This window comes from Podarcis melisellensis (assembly GCF_964234715.1).
Source record: "Podarcis melisellensis genome assembly, chromosome: 10".
NCBI classification, from domain to species: Eukaryota; Metazoa; Chordata; class Lepidosauria; order Squamata; family Lacertidae; genus Podarcis; species Podarcis melisellensis.
In genome coordinates this window covers 64222222-64243734 of record NC_138542.1, presented here as the reverse complement: position 1 = coordinate 64243734, position 21513 = coordinate 64222222, and the positions used below count along the sequence as shown (strand labels likewise).

The following is a 21513-nucleotide window of genomic DNA, read 5'->3' as shown; positions in this document are numbered from 1 at the left end:
GTCAACGTCTAAAAGATATCGAGCATCAGAACAACCTGGCCACTCTAAGGAAATTCTGAAATTCTGAAAAACTGAACATCACCTTGGTATGTTCAGTTTCCACCTCTCCATTTTGATTCTCTGGCCCCATATCTGCACAAACTTATTATCCCAAAATACAGACATGCTTTTACACTTGCAAGACTGGATCTTTCGCCATCAGCGGTACTTGAGGGTTGATTCCAAAAGATCCCGCCTGAGAAACGTCTTTGCCCCTGTGGAGATAGTAGCACCGAAACAGCGGCACACGTCCTCCTGTCCTGTACTCTCTACAAAGACCTCAGGAAAGAGATCATCGCCCCACTTGTACTAACCATCCCAGGGCGCTCAACCACTGCCACAATGTCCTTTCTTCTATCAGATCAAAATGAGCAGATAACAGCAAAGGTTGCTAGGTTCCTAGCAGGGCAATCAGAATAAGGGCCACTAACTGATGGCTGATCCAGGACTTTAAATTGTGCTCTTATATCAAATTTCCTTTTCTGCGTATACTGTAAGGTTTTACTGTTGCTATGGCCATTGGCCAATGCGAATAAAGTTTTATCTCTCTTTGTTCCTCTTCTTTAAATCCTCTGTTCCCATTACAGTATTTCCCAGGTCACAGTTTGCCTCTTGGGATTATGTTGCATGTGACTCCCCCACACACTCAAAAATATCTGGGGAGTAATGTTCAGAAAGGAAACAAAGATGAAGGACAGACAAAAAAAGACTTCTTCTCCCCCAGAGTGTAGTTCAACTATGGAACTCACTTCCACAAGGGGCAATGATGGCCGCCAACTCGGATGGATTTAAAAGAAGATTAGACAAATTCATGGAAGATAAGGCTATCAACGGCTACTAGCCATGATGACTATACAGTGGTACCTTGGGTTACACACGCTTCAGGATACAGACCCCGCTAACCCAGAAGTAGTACCTTGGGTTAAGAACTTTGCTTCAGGGTGAGAACAGAAATCATGCGGCGGCAGCGGGAGGCCCCATTAGCTAAAGTGGTACCTCAGGTTAAGAACAGTTTCAGGTTAAGAACGGACCTCCAGAATGAATTAAGTACTTAACCCGAGGTATCACTGTATGTTCAAGAGGGAACAAGATTGTTTTCTCCTGCTCTGGAGGGCAGGACTCGAACCAGTGGCTTCAAGCTGCAAGAAAGGCGATGCCAACTAAACATCAGGCAGAACTACTGAAGATGATGGACTTTGCATACCAACAAAAGAAGAGTGGCAGATGAAGATTGCAGACTTTGCAGAACTGGCAAAGCTGACAGGAAAAACCCAAAACCAGCAGGATCAAGTATTCCAAAAGGACTGGAGTAAATGTATGCAATATCTGAAAGTTCTTTGTGAGCAATTAACATCACTAGCAGGGTTGTCTGAAGACTTGTAATGAGAAATTTTCCATCTTTCTATATTTATTTAAATTTTGAGTCATTCTGTAACAAGTGCAATTAGAATCGGAAAACATATAAAGGTTAATTTTGAAAGCCATGAGACACGAGGGAAGGCTTGCAATATTGTTTTTTGAATAATGATATTGGAAAAGATTGTAACATTCAGTTACAAGGAAATTCAGATGGAAGAGATTAGAGGAAGTCAAGTAATATGTTTATGAAGTTGGAAGTTTAACTAATTAATTAATTTTTATTGCATATGTAGTTGTGGTTGTATCTTTGGTTATTGTTTGTTATATCTGTTTTATTTTCTTTTTTTCTTTTTCTTACTTTTGTTTTATTGATTTTATAGTATGTATTGTGTTTGTATGAAATCCAATAAATATTATTGGGGGAGGGGAGAGAGAGAGAGACGAGAGGGAGGGAAGGAAGGAAGTTGATGATGTGAATATATAATATTAAATGCAAAATTTACACACACACAAACACACACACACACACGAGATTCCTGCATTGCAGGGGGTTGGACTAGATGACCCTTGAGGTCCCTTCCAACTCTACAATTCTGTGATTCCTCCACTATGTGAGGCATTATGCTTCTGAGTACCAGTTGCTGGAAACCACAAGAGGAGAGAGTGCTCTTGTGCCCGGGTCCTGCTTGGGGTTTTCCACAGGCATCTGGTTGGCCAATGTGAGAACAGGATACTGGACTGGATGGGCTATTGGCTAGCAATTCTTACTGCATCATTTTCCTTTTTTGCAGCAAAGTTAGCTGTGAAAACGTCTGAACAGCTCCTCATCTGGGACAATAAAACATCCCCTCCAACCACATTTCCTATATTACAGCAGCAACAGCAAAACTGTTGTTTGCCTACAAATGGAAAACTTTAGTACTGGGAATATGGAAGATAAATATATTTTTTGCTAAAGAGCGAAAAGAACAGGATAGCGATAGATTCAGAAAAAAAATATAGTTCCCTGTTGTCCAATTTCCCCCAAAGGAGTTTTTTGCCTTCCAAATGCTCAATAAGGCTTTGATATATTTTAAGCAAAATGGTCATATTTATTGTACGTTTTCAGAACGCCATTATTTAACTTCATCAATCTGCTTATTCAATGTTACTACAATCACAGTGTGTGTGTGTGTGTGTGTGTGTGTGTGTCTATCTACCATAAATTCAATTTAAGTAATCTCAAGATACTATTTTAATTCTAGATACATTTAGATGCTATTCTGAATCAAGATGGTGGACTAAATCTTCTTCTCTTTCTCTCTTTCTCTCTCTCTTTCTTTATTTCTTTCTTTCTCAGAATACCCAAGCAACCTTGGATACAAGGCTGCTAGTTAGGTATAAATCAGTTCTTTAAAAGTAGGAGAATAGCAAACTCTGAATGCATCAATGCCTTGAGCTGGTGGTGAAGAAAAATTATTTATCTGCTGAAGAAATACTGCTCTGATTAAATCAGCAGAGTAACAAACAGCCCCTTCTGCAGCCTCGCCACATCCTCTGAGCATTTCAAAGCAGGAATTGTTTTTAGAAGAAGTTGCAGAGCTTTTGAAGACTTGCTGAAAGGAGTGTTTATCTTCCCCCAAATTCTCCACTTATTGCTGGGAAGGTGGCAGTAATAGGTGCCATTCTTCAGAGTCCTTAATCCACATTATTCTATGTTTTGAAAAATGAAAAGGGAGCTAGAGAAAACACAATAATACAAGTTACGAATTCAGAGCCAACAAACTTTCCAAAGCCTTTCGGATCAAGGGTGGATTCATCCGATAAAAACATTAGGGCATTCCTCTTTGGCAAAACACAGAGGCAGAAAAAAATCTTGGAATAGTTCTGAGGTCAGCCCCCACCTTGCCCCTCTGTGAGGCGAAATATCTGAATTTTGCAGAATACTCGTATTTCATATACCGTATATACTCGAGTATAAGCCAGCCCGAATATAAGCCAAGGCACCTAATTTTAGCACAAAAAACTGGGAAACTTATAGGCTCGAGTATAAGCTGGTTCACCACACCACAAACCTGGTGGTGGCATCTGAGGCGGAGGAAGAACAAGCAGCCCGACCGCCTAACTTGAGTATAAGCCGAGGGGGGATCTTTCAGCATAAAAAAATGGTATCAATATTTTTATTCATCTATTTTTGCTGAATTTATACCCCAGCTTCTTTTTCTCCAAGGTGGCTCAAGATGGCGTGCATGGTTCCTTCAATCCCCACAACAACCTTGTGATGTAGGCCAGGCCGCGAGGCAGGGATTGGCCCAAGGTCACCCAGCAAAGGGGCCAAGTGACGATGTGAACCCTGCTCTCTCCAAAGTCCTAGTCCGACACTGATCCGTATGGCACGCTGGCTCTCTATCCATCTCAATAGCACCACTTTATGTGTGCATTGATAAAAGATGTCTTTGTCTGCAGGTGCTAGCCAGCAGCCTCTGGAGGGGGCGTGAGGGAGAAGAATCAAAATACAGTCCTGGCAATGATTATTTGGGTTTCGACACGTCTCTTCTCCCTTAGGCATCTGCAACACTGCGAGCTTCATTCATTAAACAGAAGGCAGATGTAACAATGGTGGTGGCTGAACGTGAGGTGTCACAAAACGAGAATGACAAAGGCCATGACTATGCCTCAGGGCTGGACTCCTACGTGCAATTTATTTGAGAGCCAGCCTCACTCTTCATACTCTGGGCTTAATTCAGAATAAAAAGCACGTGGTTTGCCTGCACGTCCCCATTGTTTTCCCCAACTGAAGAACAAACGGAAATTAAAAGAGCTTCTCTTTGTTAAGGCAATTTTAATCTGTTTTTTAGTATTTTGACTTTAGTATTTTTAGTATTTTGACTGTATGTTTTTTCTTAGATCTGAGTCCAACACATTAGAAAATTTTTCTTGGGCTACTGGAAACAAAAAACCCCAGAAATTTTGCCAAATTTTAAAAATCTACCCCGACAGAAATTTTAATCCTGAAAAAGAGGATGTGTAGCGGGTGAAGAGAGGACATATGATAACCAGACCTGGAAAAGAGGACATGTCCTGGAAAAAGAGGACATATGGCAACCCAGGGTCCCTTCCAACTCTACAATTCTATGGTTCTCCAAGCATCTCAAGGTAGTGTATGTGGTTCTAGCCCCCTCATTTAACTCCCACGAGAAACCTTGAAAAGTGGGTTAGGCTGAGAGGCGATGCCTGGCCCAAGGCCACCCAGTGAGCTTCAAGGCCGAGTGGTGATTCGAACCCTGGGCTCCCAGGCCTTAGCCTGACACTCTAACCACTGCACCACACTGTCTGTTGCTGTTTGTGGCACTACTACACCTGCAGAATCCCGGGGATTGTAGTTTGTTCAGCATCTGGGTCTTTTCGTATCAGCAAAGGTGTTCCAGAAGAAATGAAGAAATGGAAACAACAGATAAAAATAAACAAGAGGGTCACTGACCTTTGGGAAAAGGGAGAAGGTTTCGTTGTCGATGGTGAAGGAATACAGAAATTCCCCGTCGTACCACAGGTTCTTCCCCACCGGAGAGTTCTCTTTCGTCATGGCAAAGAAGCGCCCAGGGTCACAGCAGTCTTTCAGTAGTTTCCTAACGGAGAAAGTTGAGGAGAGAAAAAGAAAACAAGACAACTGAACGAGACCAATTGATGAGAGCCCAACCGAGATATGCTAGGATTTGAACCCAGGGCCTTCAAAGCCAGTGCTCTAAGACTGAGCTACAGGCCTTCAGGGGACAGTCAGCATGGCCAAAGGGCAAAAAGGATGGGTGTTGTGGTTCACCAGCAAATAGAGGGCCACGGGATCTATACAAAAATAAATCAGTACATTCTACCAACATGTTCCAAATGCCTGCCAACTTTACTCATAATATGACTGCCACAAGACTGTCATTTACTAGCCTGCTGCTGGTTACAGACACCAGAATATCTGAAGTTCAATCTGGATAAGACTAGGGAACTATTAGATGGGCGTCTTCCTAAACCAGATGGACGGGGGGGGGGTGTCCTGCTCTGGGTGTGGTTACAGTTCCTCTGAAGGAGCAGGTATGCAGTTTCGGGGCACATCCCTCCACAATCTACTCCCCCCAAAAAAAACCTTTTGGTGAAAAGCAGGTGTGCAGACCCTTCTGAACTACAGCTCCCATCATCCCTGGCCATTGGCCCTGCTTGCTGAAGCTGGTGGGAGTTGTAGCTCAGCAACACCCGGAGGACCAAAGGCTCCCAACACCCGGGGAAGAGGAAAAAAAATATCCTGCTCATCAGCTCAACACGGAGAGGAGAGTATTCTGAGCATCCCGGTGCCTGGTACATACAGTGGTACCCCGGGTTAAGTACTTAATTCGTTCCGGAGGCCCGTTCTTAACGTGAAACTGTTCTTAACCTGAAGCACCACTTTAGCTAATGGGCCCTCCTGCTGCCGCTGCGCCGCCGGAGCACAATTTCTGTTCTCATCCTGAAGCAAAGTTCTTAACCCAAGGTACTATTTCTGGGTTAGTGGAGTCTGTAACCTGAAGCGAATGTAACCTGAAGCGTATGTACCACTGTAATCGACAGCATTCTATATGGCAGGAGGTGCTTGCATCCACTTACAAAACCCAAGAGGACATTTCCGCTTGATTCTATTCCGGTCTAAAACCTGCCCTGATGGTAACCTGCCGGGAACCCCAAAGCCAGCTTGCAGAGATGCCCGCTGGCTGCTGAACTTTGCCAGTTCCTGCCATCTGCTGCTACTGCCAGACAAGCCCTTTGTCCTGCCCTCTTCCCTGCAGTTCTTCCCATGCGTCTCTTTGTCACAAAGCCTGCCCTTTGAAACAGCCCTCCTGCAGATAATGGAAATACTTCTTCATCATGCAACAAATAATTCCCCCCACAACACTTTCTATTCTTGGTTCTCAGCTTCCTAGTACTGAGACAGAAAAAATATAAATGGATCTCTTTTAAAGCACCTGGAGATTTTAAAACCCCCAACAAAACCCTGCCGGTTAACACAGCAGTGGCAATTTGTGCCATGCTGCTAAATTCAAAACGAAGGCATCAGTACAAAATTATATTAACCTGTACCTTTGCCCAAAATAGTTATTGTAGAGCAGTATGTAATGCAGAATAAAAGCCCTTATATATATCTGGATACTGTGATCTATTGAGCTGTTTCTCATAAAATGGTAATCCAAAGCATGGGAACGGGAGAAGAGGAATGTATGGAGTGAAAATCAAATCTATTTCACTCTTCCCCTGGTTGTCCTCTTCCTGCTGCACTAGCCAGAGCTAAGCAATGGACTAGCTTAGTGTTCTGCCCAAACTCAAGCTGATGGTTTGTCTCACTTCAGACAAACCATGGGTTGTAACCAAGGTTTGTTCTTGGTTTGTTTGTTGTTAGGAGCCCTTGAACCACTGAGCCTCTTGGGCTTGCCGATCAGAACGCTGGCAGTTCGAATCCCCGCGACGGGGTGAGCTCCCATTGCTCTGTCCCATCGCCTGCCAACCTAGCAGTTCGAAAGCACACCAGGGCAAGTAGATACACAGGTACCACTGTGGTGGGAAGGTAAACGGCATTTCCATGCGATCTGGCTTCTGTCACAGTGTTCTATTGCGCCCACAACGGTTTAGTCATGCTGGCCACATGACCCAGAAAGCTGTCTCTGGACAAATGCCGGCTCCCTCGGCCAGAAAGCAAGATGAGCGCCACAACCCCATAGTCTCCTTTGCCTGGACTTAACCGTCCAGGGGTTCTTTACCATTATTATTTTTTACCTTTACTAGTTAAGTACTGGTACTAGGTTATGTTCACTTTTTGCAAATGCTTTAATAAAATTCCAACACTTAGCTATGTATATAAATTTATTGTAATTGAATAAAACCAAAACCCCAATTTTTAGCTGTTTATGTATAGTGAGGGGGAAAAGTATTTCATCCCCTTCTAAATTTGCCCATTTGCCCTCTGACGAAGAAATGACCAGTCCATAATTTTAATGGTAGGTTTATTGTAGCTGTGAGAAACCCAGAAGGCAATATATTATATTGTAAATATATTATAAATAAATTGAATAAAACCAAAGCCCAATGTTTGGCTATGCATCTAATGCAGGGAGGAATAACCTGGTACCCTCCAGATATTTTGCATCATTCCTGACCACTGGGTCATAGTGGTTGAGGCTGATGGGAGCTGGAGTCCTGCAACATCTTGAGGGTACTGGGTTGCCTACCCCTAACCACACGTGTCTCGTCTCAAACAGAACCACACACCGGATTCCAAGCACAGTGACATCATAGGACTTGAGGTGGACCTTCTTGATGCAGTGCAGCTGCTCCTGCTCCCAAGCTATAGCTTTGGGGAAATGTTGAAAGCTCTGCAATCACAGCTGAGCACCTATATTTGATTGGTTATGACAGATTTACGATTTTCTGAAGGGGAGCAGACAGCAGCATCTATCGGAGAGTGAATTGCAGCTCTATAAGTGTGAATCAGCAAGTCGTAATTAATGAGATGTTTCTCCTTGCCATTCTTTGGCCACTCTTACTTTTAATTTTCATGAAGCTAGGATTTTGCTGATAGCACAATGCATTCCCCACTTAAGTGATTGGGTGTTTAGGGGTCACCTCATTAATTTCTTGCAGGATGCAGATTCAGGATCACGTGACAACAACGAGCTATTCTTTAATGGTTTCCAGTCACCTTGACCAGAGTGACCTGCAGCAGCACTTATGCACTTGGAAATATGTGCAAGAGCTCAGCGCGGAAACCAACAGGGTTCCCAAGTCATACGGAGCGCATGTCTAAAGTGTTGGGTGTTAAAATAATTTACAAGTTGCCTTGGCAGATTCACAGGGTTAAAATGCAGGAGAACCACTCCAATTGTCAACACCATCGTTTTCTCTTTGCACCTGACGTTTCCCCATCTGGAAAACAGATTCTCTGGCAGTCTTAGATGTGCTTTCATGTATTATCTCCCTTCTCGCTTGCTTTTCTCACCCTCTATGGTCAGCGCTGATTTGAATACTTTGTGATTCGGTTCTGCCCAGAGATGCATATGGATTCATTGGGCGTTACATCACAGCAGCTCCGATTAGCCTGGTGTTCTCAAGAGGTTTTGGACTACAACTCCCATCAGCCACTGGGAGATGAAGTCCAAAACATCTAAAACAGCCTTTCTCAACCTGTGGGTCCTAGATGTTGTTGAACTACAACTCTGATCACCCCTAGCTAGCAAGGCCAGAACCCAGGGATGATGGGAGTTGTAGTCCAACAACATCTGGGGACCCACAAGTTGAGAACCGCTGATCTAAAGGGAAACCAGGTGGTCAATTGTCTCTACCTGCTTCGCTGTTTTCTCTCGGCTTAAAACATTGATAAGGTTCTGGAGTTTTTAAAGAACGAACCATCGCGTTCCCTGCCACTACGTCCATATGATAGCCATTGTCAAAGATCTAAAGGGCTGTCACATGGAAAGTGGAGCAAGATTGTTTTCTCCTGCTCCTGAGGGGTAGGACTCGAACCAATGGCTTCAAGTTACAAAAGATTCCAACTAAACACCAGGAAGAGCTGTTTGATAGTGGAACAATCTCCCTTGGGAGGTTGTAGACTCTCCTTCTTTGGAGATTTCTAAGCCAAGGTTGGATGGCCACCTGCCATAGATGCTTTGGTTGAGATTCCTGCATCACAGGGGGTTGGACTATAATGATGATGATGATGATGATGATATATTTATACCTCACCCATCTGGGCGGCTTCCAACATAATATTAAAATACAATAACCTATTAAACATCAAAAGCTTCCCTAAACAGGGCTGCCTTCACATGTCTTCTAAAAGTCTGGTAGTTGTTTATCTCTTTGACATCTGGTGGGAGAGCGTTTCAGGTGCCACTACCGAGAAGGCCCTTTGCCTGGTTCCCTGTAACTTGGCCTCTCGCAGCGAGGGAACCGCCAGAAGGCCCTCGGCACTGGACCTCAGTGTCCAGGCTGAACGATGGGGGTAGAGACACTCCTTCAGGTATACTGGACCGAGGCCTACCTCACAAGGTTGTTGTGTGGATTAGATGAGGAGGGAGAGAACCATGTATGCCACCCTGAGCAACTAGATGCCCCTGGGGTTCCTTTCCAACTCCTCAATTCTATGATTCTATGATATGTTTAGGGACATGGGTAACGCTGTGGGTTAAACCACAGAGCCTAGGACTTGCCGATCAGAAGGTTGGCGGTTCGAATCCCCACGACGGGGTGAGCTCCCGTTGCTCGGTCCCTGCTCCTGCCAACCTAGCAGTTCAAAAGCACATCAAAGTGCAAGTAGATAAATAGGTACCGCTCCGGCGGGAAGGTAAACGGCGTTTCTGTGCGCTGCTTTGGTTCGCCAGAAGCGGCTTAGTCATGCTGGCCACATGACCCGGAAGCTGTACACTGGCTCCCTCGGCCAATAAAGCGAGATGAGCGCCGCAACCCCAGAGTCGGCCATGACTTGACCTAATGGTCAGGGGTCCCTTTACCTTTATGATATGTTTGGATGGGGATAGCACCGATCTAGCAAGTTGGGAACTGTATGCCCCCTCCCACAAGCACAATGCAGATGACCAACTGGGTGAACAACACCCGGCGCATGGGCATTCGCTCACACAATGACTCACACAATGCAGCTGCTAATACTGATCACCCCTAAGCCAATTCTTCTTGGCGACTCTCCTCATGAGCAAGTGCTCGTGTCCTCACTTCACCTCTCGGGATGCAGTGAAATGGTAGGAAAACCCAGTTTTTGAAATGCCCAGCACCTCACACGAAATATCGGAGGCAGTATGCGTAAGACACCATAAAGACAGCGCAAAACAATCCTTATAATGTCTAAACAGCTGCACAGGACTGCAGGCGTAAAAACATCTTCAAGATATGCCTGATAGCCAATAGCGAGAAAGCATGCCAAACTTCTGATGGGAGAGCAATGCACAGCGTTGGACTGATGACACTCAAGTTTTGTATGCGCTGTGCATTTCCACCTCCCCCAAAGAATCTTGGGAGTTGCGGTTTGTTGTGGGTGCTGGGAACTGCAGCGCCGTTCGCTGTAAAAGGCAGTTTCCAGGGTTCTCAGTGTTGGTAGGAATGTGCTTTAAATGTATGGTTAGGTACTGGAGCCAGAGAGTCCTAACAGCAAGATTTGCTCAAACTTCTGCATCTACCGTATTTTTCGCTCTATAGGACGCACTTTTCCCCCTCCAAAAATTAAGGGGAAATGTGTGTGCGTCCTAGTGATGTATGGAAGTGAGAGCTGGACCATAAAGAAGGCAGATCGCGGAAGAATTGATGCTTTTGAATTATGGTGCTGGAGGAGACTCTTGAGAGTCCCATGGACTGCAAGAAGAACAAACCGATCCATTCTTAAGGAAATCAGCCCTGAGTGCTCGCTGGAAGGACAGATCGTGAAGCTGAGGCTCCAATACTTTGGCCACCTCATGAGAAGAGAAGAATCCCTGGAAAAGACCCTGATGTTGGGAAAGATGGAGGGCACAAGGAGAAGGGGACGACAGAGGATGAGATGGTTGGATAGTGTCTTCAAAGCTACAAACATGAGTCTGACCAAACTGTGGGAGGCAGCGGAAGACACAAGTGCCTGGCGTGCTCTGGTCCATGGGGTCACAAAGAGTCGGACACGACTAAACGACTAAACAACAACAAGTGTGTGCGTCCTATGGAGCAAATGCAGGCTCCTTGGCTTCAGTGATAGCAACGCGAAGCCTCTGAAGCGCAGAGGGAGCGCTCCCTCCGTGCTCCGGAGGCTTCGTGTTACTTTTGCTGAAGCCTGGAGAATGAGAGGGGTCGGTGCACACCGACCCCTCTCGCTCTCCAGACTTCAGGGTTAGCCGCCTGAAGCCTTCAGAGCGCAGCGCGAGTTCCCACTGTGCTCCGCAGGCTTCGGGTTCCTTTTGCTGAAGCCGGGAGAGCAAGACTCTCCTGGCTTTAGCAGAGAGGGAGAGTTGTGCAGCACCCCTTCAGCCAAGCGGGAGGAGAAATGGAAGGGGCTCCGTTTCTCCTGCTGCTTCGCTGAAGGGGCGCTGAGCAGAGAGGGGGAGAAATTTTTTTTCTTGTTCTCCCCCTCTAAAACAAGGTGCTTCCTATGGCCCGGTGCATCCTACAGAGCAAAAACTACAGTAAGTTGTGCCAGAAGAGCAAGTCCGCACAGCGGCTTTTGCAAACGAAAACCCTGGGCACGACTCTTGATTATGAAACAGTCTGCTGCAGAATATTATTATCATCAATACTTCAAGCAGAATGCAAACTGCTCATCTATAACACACAGGCACGCAGTTTTAGGGGGAGAAACATTGGGAGCAGGGCAAAAAAAGAGAGGCTTGTGTTGGAATCATGGCCTCTGTTTTGAAATACATTTCTCGGGAGGGGGGTGAGATCCAGAAATCTACACCAGCTTCAGGGTTCTCGACAGGTAAAAGAAGACAGGAAGCCAGCATCCCGATTTCTGCACCGTGATAGTTGGTCCATGAGGATGAATGGGGCAGCTGTTCCACCAACTTCAGTTAAGCCCTCAACCAGCCTCCACCTTCCTACAACCAGTCTGGGGGTGGGGCTTCCTGTCAGCTTCCTCATCTTCTTCCTCCATCCCAGTGCTGTCCTAGAATCACAGAATTGTAGAGTTGGAAGGGACCACAAGGGTCCTCTAGTCCAACCCCCTGCAATGCAGGATTATTATTTTTTGCCCAATGTGGGGCTCGAACTCACGAACCTGAGATTAAGAGTCTTACGCTCTAAGGAGGATGGGGCAAAACCAGAATTAGGCCACATCCACACATTACTTAAAGCACTATGATACCATGTTAACAGTCAAGGCTGCCCCCCCCAAAGAATCCTGGGAACTGTAATTTGTTGAGGGTGCTTTATTTATTCTTTAATCTTTACTTATTGCATTTGTTATCCCACATTTTCTCCATGTTGCTCAGGGTGGCATACGTGGTTCTTTCCCTCCCCATCTAATCCCCACAACAACCTTGTGAGGTAGGTTGGGCGGAGGGGCAGCACCTGGTCACCTAGTGAGCTGAACGGCCAAGTGGGAATTTGAACCCTGGTCTCCTGCGTCCGGGGACGCGGGTGGCGCTGTGGGTTAAACCACAGAGCCTAGGGCTTGCCGATCAGAAGGTCGGCGGTTCGAATCCCCACGACGGGGTGAGCTCCCGACGGGGTGAGCTCGGTCTCTGCTCCTGCCTACCTAGCAGTTCAAAGGGCACCTCAAAGTGCCAGTAGATAAATAGGTACCGCTCCGGCGGGAAGGTAAATGGCGTTTCCGTGCGCTGCTCTGGTTCGCCAGAAGCAGCTTAGTCATGCTGGCCACATGACCCGGAAGCTATACGCCGGCTCCCTCAGCCAATAAAGCGAGATGAGCGCCGCAACCCCAGAGTCGGTCACGACTGGACCTAATGGTCAGGGGTCCCTTTACCTCTACTACTCCTGCGTCCAACACTCTAACCACTACAATTTCCATCATGCTGAAATAGGAGGCCGCTGTTTTCCTCCCAGAGCAACAACTCCCAGAGTGGTTTAACAACTAGTCTCTCTTTCCGGTGAACTCTGGGAATTTTGTTTACTATTTCACAAAGTTTATACGCTGCTTGATTTTAAGAACCCCAAAGCAGTTTCCCAAAAGAATAAAACAATACAACTATCAGTAAAACAGCTAAAAACAGAAGTTGTGAAGGTTCAAAACATTAAGATCAGCAATAAACTAAACACAGATTAAAACACGCAGCAATATTTAAGATATCTGGGCAGGTTTGCCTAAGTAATGATGTATTTAGCAGACGCCAAAAAGTGAAGGTTCCTGCCTGATATCAAATCAGAAAGATATCTTAGATTAGGGGTAGGCAACCTAAGGCCCGGGGGCCAGATCCGGCCCAATCGCCTTCTCAGTCCGGCCCACAGATGGTCCAGGAATCAGCATGTTTTTACATGAGTAGAATGTGTCCTTTTATTTAAAATGCATCTCTGGGTTATTTGTGGGGCATAGGAATTCATTCATATATATTTTTCAAAATATAGTCCAGCCCATCACATGGTCTGAGGGACGGTGGACCGGCCCACAGCTGAAAAAGGTTGCTGACCCCGTCTTAGATCTTTGAAGGGAACGGGCAATAAAAAGCATTGAGGTTAATTCCTTGAACTAATCTGATATATATTCTGCAATTTGGCTTTCAGAAACGTTTTGTTTGCTCAGATATCTTCCCTCAAAACTATTGGTCTAGAGGAGCAGGAGGATACAACCCAAAAAAAGACAGTCCTTGGGGAATCAAAACAGCACCGGCTCTGAGCTGGCCAAGTGATCTGCAATGCAGCCACAAGTTTACCTTGAAATGCATTGCGGGAAAGGTCTCTGTTATGTAACTGTCAGGGACTGCATCAGTCCAAAGTGAAACTTAGGGATGGGAATGCAGAAAAACCTCTCTCTCTCTCTATGAGACACTCGCCCCTGACATTGTTACAGCAAGTTCTGAAAGAGGATGTCTGCTGGATGCTCTATGTTTAGCAAAGCCTGCAGTCAAAATCCGCTTGCATAACACTCTGTGTGTGTTAGGGAGAGAGAGAGAGAGAGAGAGAGAAAGGGAAGGCGGCTTAATATTCTGTAGGGAGAACTGCTTTAAAAATGCACTGGCTTCAAAGAAAGTCAAACTGTGGAGGGTGCACCGATGCCAGAACTTGCATTGGGTTTGCAATCACACGGAAATATACAACGGGGCTAAGATCTTCAGCAAGTGACTACGAAACATCATGATATACTGATATACAGTGGTACCTCAGGTTATAGACGCTTTAGGTTACAGATGCTTCAGGTTACAGACTCTGCTAACCTACCTCGGATTAAGAACTTTGCTTCAGTGGGGAGGGGAGAAATGGGGGGGTGAGGATGATGTACCATATTTTTTGCCCCATAGGACGCACCTGGGTTTTGGGGGGGGGAATAAAGAAAAAAAATTATTTCCCCCCCTGGCGCGGGGGAAGCCCGAGCTTCCCCCGACCCCAGCCCCCAGAACAGCCTGCTATCCGCAAGCCTAGGGAGCCTGGCGCAAAGTCGCGCCGGTCTCCCTAGGCTTGCGGAGAGGTCCGCGAAGCCCGGGCGAGCTCTTCAGCGCGTCCCAGGCTTCGGAATGCAGGCAGCTCTGCGCAGCCGTCGGGAGCCTGGCGTGACTTCACGCCGGGCTCTGGATGGCTGCGCGGAGCTGGGCAAAGCCCGGGGCTGCAGCCACCTCCGTCAGCCGTCGGGAGCCCAGAGCGACTTCGCGCCAGGCTCCTGAGGGCTGTGCAAGCTTCCTGAAGCCTGGAGAGCAAGAGCGAGACCCCTCTCGCTCTCCAGGCTTCAGCGAAAGCCTGCATTCGCCCCATAGGACGCACACACATTTCCCCTTCATTTTTGGAGGGGAAAAAGTGTGTCTTATAGGGCAAAAAATACGGTATTTTTGATAAACTGTTATTTTGAAATTCCTAATTTAAAAAATTATTATTATTTTTAAAAAGAACTTTGCTTCAGGATGAGAACAGAAATCGTGCGGCGGCAGCGGGATGCCCCATTAGCTAAAGTGGTATCTCAGGTTAATAACAGTTTCAAGTTAAGAATGGACCTCCAGAATGAATTAAGTTCTTAACCCGAGGTATCACTGTATTACCATGTCTGAAATAAGGATGGAGCTATCTTAGAGGCATTGGCTGTCTTCACTGTTTCGCCCCACACTGTGATGTTTGCATAGTGCACACACATGTATCATGATGCACAATATATTGCCAGGTCAAAAATTATGAAACCAGTATCACGATATGGACTTTTAGATGATGTATTGATATATTGCCCAGCCCTACCTGGGGAATGAGGCAATAGAAGCTCGGTGAGCACTTGTCAGGGCCTGCCTACTAAACGATCTACTCAATGGCAGAAACAAGTACAGTGGTACCTTGGGTTCCAGATGCTTCAGGTTACAGACTCCGCTAACCCAGAAATATTACCTCAGGTTAAGAACTTTGCTTCAGGATGAGAACAGAAATCGTGCTCCAGTGGCCCAGCAGCAGCACGAGACGCCATTAGCTAAAGTGGTACCTCAGGTTAAGAACAGACCTCCAGAACGAATTAAGTTCTTAACCTGAGGTACCACTGTAGTTTGATTTCTCATGTAAATTTAGCGCCACTTTGCTGCACAACAAACTCTTTCCTTCTTATTTCTGTCCCCAAGGGATACTCACTAGGCTTAGTTCTAGGTCAGGCTTCCTCAACCTCAGCCCTCCAGATGTTTTTGGCCTACAACTCCCATGATCCCTAGCTAGCAGGACCAGTGGTCAGGGATGATGGGAACTGTAGTCTCAAAACATCTGGAGGGCCGAGTTTGAGGAAGTTTGTTCTAGGTGCTGCTCTTGGCGCATTTAAGCAGAGGTTAGAAGGCTATCTGCCAGGGAGGATGTGCCGTGTTTTTCCGTGTATAACATGCCTCCTATTTTGGGAGACTGGAATTTAAGGAAATGGGGGGAGGTGGCCCAGAGTTGCTGAGATTTTTTTGGGGGGGAAATGCCCTGAGTTACTGAGGTAATTGGGGGGGAGGGGCGGATGCCAAAAATCACTCACTCGATGCTACAAAGCAAACACATCAAAGAAGCAACCAAGCATCTGCCAGCAAGCCGCCATTCGCCCGCCCAATTGCCACTGCAGCAGCCAATCCACACCAACCCTTGAAGCAGACGCCATTCTCCCTACCAATTGCCACCGACAAGTGCACAGTTCCCCATATGCACTACCCGTTTAGAAGACTACCCCCCCCTTTTGAACATTATTTTCGAGTAGACAGACCTAGTCTTATACACGGAAAAGCATGGTAGTTGCATCCTGCATTGTGCAGAATGCAGGGGAGCTAGGTGACCTCAGAAGGAATTCTGTGACTTGTGCATCAAAGCTGCGAAATGGGTGCAATTGCAACCCACAAGAATAAGGTATTCAAAACCTAAACAGACAGACAAGGTGGTGGCGTGCCAGTGACAACACTCAAGTCAGGGTCAGGGTTGATCTAAGGCCAGCCCTAAGCATGCTCTACGACATGGACAGGCAAACTAAGGCCCAGGGGCCACATCCGGCCCAACTGCCTTCTCAATCTGGCCCACGGACGGTCCAGGAATCAGTGTGTTTTTACCTGAGTAGAATGTGTCCTTTTATTTCAAATGCACTCTTGGGTTATTTGTGGGGCCTGCCTGGTGTTTTTACATGAGTAGAATGTGTGCTTTTATTGAAAATGCATCTCTGGGTTATTTGTGGGGCATAGGAATTTGTTCATTTCCCCCCTCAAAATACAGTCTGGCCCCCCACAAGGTCTGCAGGACAGTGGACTGGCCCCCTGCTGAAAAAGTTTGCTGACCCCTGATCTACGAGAACAGAGATGAGATGGTGAAGTTGACGTGTTTAATGAGAGAAAAACCACTGCCAATATTTACTAAAGATTATGGCCTTTTTGCATGAAAAAGAAAATGAACTTGCGATCATCTGGGTTTGAGAAAATATTGGAAGTGTTGGGTGTTATGCTGGAGTGGACACTTTGAATAATTTTCTATATATAGCTGAAAGAATCAGAAGTTCCCCTCCTCTTGTTCCTTTTCCTTTTCTTCTTTTTCATCATCTCCATCATTTTTTATTTGTATACCATCTTTCTATCTTACAATACCTGAGGCGGTTTACAAGCTGAAGAAACAAAAAATGTACGTCTTATAACAATCTAATGCAATACAAAAACGTGATAATAAAACAAAACTTTAAAATAAGCAACCTACATCAAATAAAGTAACATTCAACAATTATTAGAATAGTACAAAATAATAATATCAACATGTAAAAGTTAAAGAGAAATCCACTCAACAGTTACAATGAATCAAACTATAATCAATAAAACAACGGCAAGCCACAGTACTTAAAATAATACAATACAAATTGAGAAGCACAAACTAGAGGGCAGAACAAGGCAGGTGCCTTTGTTTGTGTTTTAAATTAGTTTCCTTTATCTTTGGTATTATAAAAAGGTATTGGGTATTTGATATCAACTTTGGTATATATTTCCCCCCAAAAAAAACTTTAATAAAATTTATTGGGGGGGAGAGAAAGAGAACAAAGATTCTTCTTAGCCTAGCATACTTTCCCCCCTCCCCCACCCAACAGTGGACAGCCAAAGTCTTCCAGAAAGTCATTTTATTTTTGATTTGATTTTACTTAGCTAGATTATTTTTGTGGCTCAATGCCTTGAGTACATTTGCTTTGTTCTAATGGATTTTTATCGCATGCATTGCAAATCGCTTCAGGACTATTTCTGTGTGAAGGGATACGTAAATCGAAAGAACTGGGGGAAATAGCAAATAACGTGAATAGTCAAGTTTAGCCTCTCACAATTGCTGACCAATTTAACTGCATTTGTAGTATTTTTCAGCAAAATGCGTCTGTGCTTTGTGGACAGACGCCCTGTTCCATCTGGGGAGGCTGATGAATTTTGGCCACAGGAACCCTACCCCAGTAGGAAACAGCACAAACTATTACGAAATCCATTTTCTAAATGCAATTTAAAACTTCTGATTCCTGGTACAGACCACGTGCGCTGCAAACGACTCCTCACCCATATGTATCTCCTTGAAGCAGCTGCATTACGGAACTGGGACAGACGTTCTCATGCACACTTAAAACTTCCATTGTGCATTATGCTCTCACATGGGAGCTGTATGACTGGTGACGCACTGGGAGTTAGAGGGAAGACGTTTTGCTTAGTGCTTGCTTAGATTTCAACATACTTCTGCTGTTTGTTGAGCCAAAAGATCGAGGCAGGGAGCAGACGAGATGGTCAGTTGTTTGAGGGCATTTATGAGCCGCCTCTCTGCTTTGAAGGAGCGGCCAGGTTAAGGGGAAGGGACCCAAAGCAATACAAGATAAAAAAAAACACTGGGGTTGCATATATTTAGACTTGGTTTTTGTTCGCAGGAGCTGCTTTCCATCCACATCTCAGGCTGACAGACAGCTTAAATTGATGCCCTCACCCTCTCTCCTCAGGCAATGAGGTTATTTGATCTCTCTAGCAGTCTCAAGGCAAGACAGCTCTTCTTCAGCAGCCTCATAAAAGCCTTGGGGAGGGAGAAGGAGCTACCTTAGGAACAAAGCCGAGCCCAAAGTTCTCCATAGTCAATATTTAGCTCATAGATCCGAGCCTTGGATCAATATTATTACTTATTTCATTTACATCCTGCCTTTACTCCAACAGACCTTCCAAACGTCCTTATTTTCCAGGGACATTCCTCGATTTACAGAAGCTGCCCTGGTTTCTGATTTGATCCCAGAATGTCCGCTTTTCCTTGTTTTCATCGGAGAAATGTTGGAGGGTATGGAGTTATGGGACCCCCAGAGCTAAAGAGATAAGTAACTATGCAACCTTTTGAAGACATCTGAAGACATCCCCTGTATGGGGAAGTTTTTAATGTTTAACCTTTTCTTATGTTTTTATACATGTTGGAAGCCAGAGTGGCTGGCGCAACCCAGTCAGATAGGCAGGGTATATTATTATTATTATTATTATTATTATTGAATAGGATGTCCCTATTATCATTGGAGAAATGCTGGAGCTCAAGGTGGTGTACAATATTCCCCCTCCTCGTTTAATCCCCCACAACAATCCTGTGAGGTAGGTTAGGCTGAAAGGCAGTGAGTGGCCCAAGGTCACCCACTGAGCCCCATGGCAGGGATTTGAAGCCAAGTCTCCCAGGCCCTAGTCCGAAACTCTAACCACTACACCACACTAGCTCAATGTTCTCATTGCATGGGAAAGCACCAGGCTTGTGATTTAAAAAAAACAAAAACAATTGTGCCAACTGTTACGTATTAAGATTAGCTGCAGTTCTCACTCAGGGCCACCAGTATGCAAATGAAGGATTGAGAACTGTCGCTCACTGATTGGTTAGATGGTTGGGAGTTGTTACTGTTACAAGTTGGGACGCGGGTGGCGCTGTGGGTTAAACCACAGAGCCTAGGACTTGCCAATCAGAAGGCTGGCGGTCAGAATCCCTGTGACAGGGTGAGCTCCCGTTGCTTGGTCCCTGCTCCTGCCAACCTGGCAGTTCGAAAGTATGTCAAAGTGCAAGTAGATAAATAGGTACCGCTCCGGCGAGAAGGTAAACGGCGTTTTCGTGCGCTGCTCTGGTTCACCAGAAGCGGCTTAGGCATATGGCCACATGACCCGGAAACTGTACGACAGCTCCCTCAGCCAGTAAAGCGAGATGAGTGCCGCAACCCCAGAGTCGGCCACGACTGGACCTAATGGTCAGGGGTCCCTTACTGTTACAAGTTACTTAGTATTCTATAAAGCAGCCAGCTAGGCTGCAGTTTGTCTGACTCCAGGAGCAGTTCTAACCACTGTAATAAAGAGCTGTGGATCTAACAGAGCTGTGTCATTCGTCCACCAACTACCAATGCCAGCTTTCATTTGATGGTGGTTTTGGGGGAGACTCTATGTAAAGTAATGCAAATTCCAGAGGATCTGTTTTAATTCTGCTGCACCAAACAGAAAAGCAAAGTGTGTGTGTGTGTGTGTGTGTGTGTGTGTGTGTACACTCTCTTTCTTTCCGTCTGCTGAAAGGGAATGGAAGCCCACAGCAGTCTCCGAATTCTAGACGTGCCCATAGCTCCCCAAAAGAGACAAGTAAGTTTTAAAATTTAAAACCCCCTTAAACTGCACCTTGGGAAGGGAGGGAGGGAGGGAGGGAGGGAGGGAGGGAGGGAGGGAGGGAGGGAAGGAAGGAAAGAGGGAGGGAGGGAGGGAGGGAGGGAGGAATAGAGGCGGAAACACAGACGAAGGCTTTCCGCTCCAAGAATCTGGATAGCTTCTGGTCAGCTCTCCACAAAATGGCAATTAATTGGTTGGGTTCTCCAGCATCCATACAAAGGCCTCTTTATTTTGGCCTGCTTCTTCATAATATAGATATTATATGCCTGGCTCTCATTTCACATGCCACTCTCCCACGAGAATTAGGCATTATGAGAAAAGGCCAGTGTATAATTTCTTTCGGAGCTGAATTGCCCCTTTCCTTGCAAAGCCTTGCCTTTAATAAACAGAGAGGTAGTTCTGGAGTGGGGAGGCAGAAGGCGAGACTTGCTTCTCGAAGACCGTTTGTGAAGGAGATGTGGCTGAAGCAAAGCTGGAGCTGGGCACTCAAACGTCTAGCGATTACGCTGCAGAGGATGCATGAGAGAGACATCAGTATGACTACTGCAGGCATGTGGGCTCCCTCACATGCGCCTCCCTTTTGCTGGAGATGCGCCAAGGCACAGCTGGACCAGGTCAGAACAGCCACAGCTAGCAATGGACCAATCGGCTTACAGTGGTACCTCGGGTTAAGAACTTAATTCATTCTGGAGGTCCGTTCTTAACCTGAAACTGTTCTTAACCTGAGGTACCACTTTAGCTAATGGGGCCTCCCGCTGCAACCGCCACGCGATTTCTGTTCTCATCCTGAAGCAAAGTTCTTAACCTGAGGTACTATTTCTGGGTTAGCAGAGTCTGTAACGTGCAGCGTCTGTAACCTGAAGCGTCTGTAACCTGAGGTACCACTGTATTTCTATTTCTCATTTTTCCAAGCTTATGTTCAGTTCTCCATATTTGCACATCAGTTTGTGATATGGCTCATAAAAGAGCGGGAAAACGTCTAGCAATCCCAGCAGCCTTTGCAAGTGCAATCCCATGACCCTTTCAGTTCTCATTATCCCTGGAGCAGTGGTCCTGCTAGCAAGGGATGATGAGAGTTGCAGTCCAAAAACAGCTGGAGACCCAAGTTTGGGAAACACTGGACTTCCTCAGTGGACCTTCCAACTCTACAATTCTAAGCTTCTATGGATCATTACTGCACCCCAGAGCCCAGGATCAGCAAGCTCTGCTGCAGGAGGTATGAAGAGCCCTCTGCTCCCCTTCCCAAACTTGCCAGGAGCAGCATTCAGAGCAGGGCATGGCTCCTGGCATTCCTAGATGTGGTCCCTGGCACGTTTGGCCTCACTCTTGTGATAGGAATTTTATAGTCTTAGATATATGGTAATGTTCATAACCGCACATACATAGATCAGCACAGGAA

The 21513-nt window shown here is 45.9% G+C and overlaps 1 protein-coding gene across 1 annotated transcript in view; it reads right to left on the bottom strand.

Annotated features, from left to right (window-relative positions):
* The window catches only part of ST8SIA1 (ST8 alpha-N-acetyl-neuraminide alpha-2,8-sialyltransferase 1), a 79887-nt gene that overhangs the window by 43764 nt on the left and 14610 nt on the right, over positions 1 to 21513 (bottom strand). The window contains exon 2 of the mRNA XM_081927354.1: positions 4859 to 5003. Within this exon, the coding sequence (XP_081783480.1) occupies positions 4859 to 5003 (145 nt within the window). The remainder of the gene's footprint in view (positions 1 to 4858; positions 5004 to 21513) is intronic.